This window comes from Montipora capricornis, chromosome 11 (genome assembly GCF_036669925.1).
Source record: "Montipora capricornis isolate CH-2021 chromosome 11, ASM3666992v2, whole genome shotgun sequence".
NCBI lineage: Eukaryota > Metazoa > Cnidaria > Anthozoa > Scleractinia > Acroporidae > Montipora > Montipora capricornis.
The window spans coordinates 1,760,672-1,765,671 of record NC_090893.1 but is presented as its reverse complement, the minus strand read 5'-3'; the positions used below and the strand labels follow the sequence as shown (position 1 = coordinate 1,765,671).

Genomic DNA, 5,000 nt, shown 5'->3' with positions numbered 1-5,000 from the left:
CATCAGAAAAGATTGGTCTTTCGTTTTTGCGATGTTGAGCAACCTCGGTTATTTTGAAAGTGAATGATGGGTCGCGTGTATTTTTCTTTTTTCGAAAAACGCCCTTGCGGTGTATTTTTCTTTTTCCTTTTTTCTTTTTTCGAGCCTTCAGCGGTTTTGACCTGCAACATGAACAGTTTTTTTAGATATTAATAAAAAGCCTTATCACTTCAAGACTTTTAAATATGTCACGACCAAGAAAATGGAAGGTGATTTTCCCTGAGTTCCTCCTTATTTCTCCGCCCCAAGCTCAACATCACTCGCGTCTGGGAATACAGACAACCAAAGTCGCATATTGTGCCCAAAACTACAGTTCTCAAGAAAAGATAAATGGAAAGAAATTTGTACTTGAAGTGCGGATTATACATGAAATTGAGAAGTGATTCTTGCACTTAACTGGACAATTTAAGCAATATTGTCTTTTCAAAACACAGGAAAAATCCAGGTGGCCCCAACGGGATTCGAACCCATGACCGCTGCGATGGCTGTGAAATGCTCTCCTAACTGAGCTATGAAGCCATTCAGTTGGGTTCATGTGTTCCTCTGAAAGGACTAATGAATGAAAGAATTTGAAGTGCGGGTCACAGACTAAAGGTAAAAGTGATCCTTGCACTATAAATTGTTTAAATTGTCCAGAAAAGTGCTGGCTGCATTTACCCCAACCAAAATATAACGCTAGCCCTGACACTTCTGGGGAGGATCCAGGGGAGGGGTTCCCCCCTGATTTTTAGATGCTAAAAGTAAAGCCCTTTTAATAAAAATGTCTTGCACTTTTTGCAGACAACAACACCAAAAACCACGAGAGAACAGAAAAATTTCTTTTCAGAGCACCCCATTCCCCCTCCTTAGCTCTTGGTCTGGATCCGCCACTACACTTTATGTGTAGCATGAGATTTTTGCTGGACTTTTATATTGCACATTGACGATTTCTTGACGTTTGGGGAACAAATTTATGCGGCTCGAATTAACTGAAATTTCCGCTGGAAACTAATTTTTGGGGTTTTCTTTCCAAGCAACAAGACTATTTTCAACGTTTATTACTTTTTGGGGTAAAAAGCCCTCAATCATCGAGAACAGGTGGAAAAAATGCAGGTGGAAAAAATGGGCCCGGTTGTTCGAAAGCCGATTAACTTAATCCAGGATTAGCATAAACTTTTGTTTTATTTTTTGAACTTTTTGGTGAAAGTTTCTTTTGCTTATTTTTGTTTTTAAGGATTGACTTCTAATGTAAAGTTTTGCCGCATATCAGCGTTGAACAGCATTTGGGAGTACAGAAAAACTCCTTGGTTAATATTTTTAATCTGGGATTAGCGTTAGTCGGCTTTTGAACAACCAAGCCCTGGAGGGTCCATTGTTTCTTTTGTGCAACCTTTTATCATTTTAGTTTGTTTGCAGCAAGCTCCGACTGGTTTTTCTCAATGCAAATATCACCTTTTTACCCCAATGAGATTCCGTCGATGGGTGCTGCCCTTGCTAATAGACATGCTATTAGCACGAGAAGATAAAATTCGTATCCCCAAGCCACCATGCAATATCCACTATATCATAATGATATAAAATTCATTACACACCTAATATGGGAAGAGAGAAGTCCTATTTCAGAATCAAGCACGGTAAATGCCGGCAATGATTTTCCTGCGTCTGTTCTTCTTTCAGTTTTTGAAGAATCAGCCTCAACTTTCGTCTCTTTTGCTTCGTTGCCTTTGATGCAACCCGCTTCGTCGAATAAAACTGACACAACCATTCCACACTTCTCGTGATTTATCTTGGTATTTCCCACACCAGAGGAAACAACTGGCTGACAGATATTCAGCTTTTTCTTATTACTGTCATCATTTCTTGAGCTTGAAGACATCATCAAGTCAGTCCCTAAAGGCCTTTAACAGAAAAAAAAAAAAAAGAAAAAAGAAAAGAAATTCAGCGCAAAGACGGACAGACGAATCCAGGAGCACTTTCCTTTTTTGTGGTGTTCAAGAATTAAAGCCTTCGCCCTAGGTGTGCACATACAAGTTTTGAGTGACTGTGATTTTGCAGTGTATTTTATGATTTGAATGTTCTGTATTCTCAAAACAACTTGTGAAAACCAAGTAGCTAATTCGAAAACTTGCAGGCATTTCCTCACATACAGCAGATATTGATGATGAATGGTGTAATGCGCCCGTAAGAAAGATAAACAGGTTGCTTGGCAACGAACGGGCCAAAGCCTGACTACTGAGGCCCCATCGACAGTAATGCGTTTTCAAAATTATTCGTTTTGAAAATATTTTCATCCACACTATCGTTTCACATCGTTTTCATCTATCCACACTACAACGCTCAACGACGAACAGTTATGCCGAAATATTGTTTTATATCTATTAAATTAGGCCTAAGGTTAGCACTTCTAAAGGGTTTGGGCTTTTACAACAGTTACATAATGATTATAACCTTATAGTCTCCATTTTACATTGACCGTTCTCAACAGTCTACGTTTTCACCCATCCACACCACAGCCGGAGCGTTTTTAAAAAAGATGCGTTTTTAAAAGCCTCCAGTTTGCAACCCGTTTTTGTCATCGTTTTCGAGCGTTGTACAGCTGTAATGTGGATGATAGGCAAAAACGCATCAAAAGGTATGCGTTTTCAAACAAAAACGCATTAGTGTGGATGGGGCCGAATAATCAGTGTAGTAGGTAGGATTCGACTTGTTTTAAGTCAATGGACATAAAGCATCCGATCGGTGTTATGGAGGTTGTAGGGCATCATCCAGGGAGCCCTTAAAAGCCCTTTAACACACAAAAACAAAAACAACAACAAAAGGAAAGTTATCAAATAAAAATTAAGTCTTTAACAAATTCGACACAAAGAAGGATATCCAGTTACTGGGCATTTCCTTTCTTTGATTGCACTCACGTGATAAGACGGCCATGTTGGTGCCAAAACAATAGAACAGTGTAGCTTAAGATTTGCATAATAATAGAATCAAATTTCCAAAAGACTTTTTCTCTATTGTTCTTTCCACCAACATGGACGCCGCCGTGACGTCAGATGAAAACGCTCTATTCTTGGTTTGCATCCACGTGATGAGAGAGCCATGTTGGTGTACAAAGCAATAGAAAATGGCCACACAAGTTTTGCATAATAATAGAGTCAAATTCCCAAAATACTTTTTCTCTATTGTTCTTTCCACCAACATGGCCGCCGTGAGGTCGGGTGCAATCAAAGAATGGTGTAATGCACTCGCAAGAAAGAAGCTAATGCAGTTGCTTGGCAACGAACGGGCCAAAGAACTACTGAGAAATCAGTGAAGTAGGCAGGATTCAAGTTCTTCTACTCAATGACTACAAAGCATCCGATTGGTGTTACGGAGGTCGTAGTTTCCAATCTTGCCTGGGACTCTGATCTTTTAGTTATCCTTTCACCTGTTGCCAAGCTATTAGGTTATAATACAGTATATGCTTGTTGTGGAAAAGTACACTAGTTGTATATTCCATATCTTAAGTTTCTAAATAAATAAGAGTCGAGATTCATGTAAATGTCATGGCAATGACAACAAAGTACATGTAATGATGTCGTTGTTGTAGTTTGAAGGAAACGGCTTTTCAGTATAGTAGGATGTTGATGTGAAGTACGGAATATATGAAAGTCAGAAGTCATATATGAATGATGGGGCGTGTGCATTTTTCTTTTTTCGAACCGTCAGTGGTTTTGACCTGCAACGTGATCAGTTTTTTAGATATTAATATAAAGCCCCATCACTTCAAGACTTTTAAATATGTCACGACCAAGAAAATGGAAAGTGATTTTCCCTGAGTTCCTCCTTTTTTCTCCGCCCCAAGCTCAACATCACTCGCGTCTGGGAATACAGACAACCAAAGTCACATATTGTGCCCAAAACTACAGTTCTCAAGAAAAGATAAATGGAAAGAAATTTGTATTTGAAGTGCAGATTATACATGAAATTGAGAAGTGATTCTTGCACTTAACTGGACAATTTAAACAATAGTCTCTTCAAAACACAGGAAAAATCCAGGTGGCCCCAACGGGATTCGAACCCATGACCGCTGCGATGGCTGTGAAATGCTCTCCTAACTGAGCTATGAAGCCATTCAGTTGGGTTCATGTGTTCCTCTGAAAGGACTAATGAATGAAAGAATTTGAAGTGCAGGTCACAGACAAAAGGTAAAAGTGATCCTCGCACTATAAATTGTTTAAATTGTCCAGAAAAGTGCTGGCTGCATTTACCCTAACCAAAATATAACGCTAGCCCTGACACTTCTGGGGAGGATCCAAGGGAGGGGTCCCCCCTGATTTTTAGATGCTAAAAGTAAAGCCCTTTTAATTAAAATGTCTTGCACTTTTTGCAGACAACAACACCAAAAACCACGAGAGAACAGAAAATTTTCTTTTCAGAGCACCCCATTCCCCCTCCTTAGCTCTTAGTCTGGATCCGCCACTACACTTTATGTGTAGCATGAGATTTTTGCGGGACTTTTATATTGCAGATTGACGATTTCTTGACGCTTGGGGAACAAATTTATGCGGCTCGAATTAACTGAAATTTCCGCTGGAAACTAATTTTTGGGGTTTTCTTTCCAAGCAACAAGACTATTTTCAACGTTTATTACTTTTTGGGGTAAAAACCCCTCAATCATCGAGAACAGGTGGAAAAAATGGGCCCGGTTGTTCGAAAGCCGATTAACTTAATCCAGGATTAGAATAAACTTTTGTTTTATTTTTTGAACTTTTTGGTGAAAGTTTCTTTTGCTTATTTTTGTTTTTAAGGATTGACTTCTAATGTAAAGTTTTGCCGCATATCAGCGTTGAACAGCATTTGGGAGTACAGAAAAACTCCTTGGTTAATTTTTAATCTGGGATTAGCGTTAATCGGCTTTTGAACAACCCAGCCCTGGAGGGTCCATTGTTTCTTTTGTGCAACCTTTTATCATTTTAGTTTGTTTGCAGCAAGCTCCGACTGGTTTT

General features: G+C 39.1%; 1 protein-coding gene across 1 annotated transcript in view; it reads right to left on the bottom strand.

Annotated features, from left to right (window-relative positions):
• Window positions 1-5,000, bottom strand: part of LOC138022995 (uncharacterized) — a 34,803-nt gene that overhangs the window by 4,362 nt on the left and 25,441 nt on the right. The window contains exons 18-19 of the mRNA XM_068870031.1: window positions 1,611-1,916; window positions 1-161 (exon numbers count right to left, since the gene is read on the bottom strand). The exon at window positions 1-161 is cut by the window's left edge and continues 400 nt beyond it. Of these exons, the coding sequence (XP_068726132.1) occupies window positions 1-161; window positions 1,611-1,916 (467 nt within the window). The remainder of the gene's footprint in view (window positions 162-1,610; window positions 1,917-5,000) is intronic.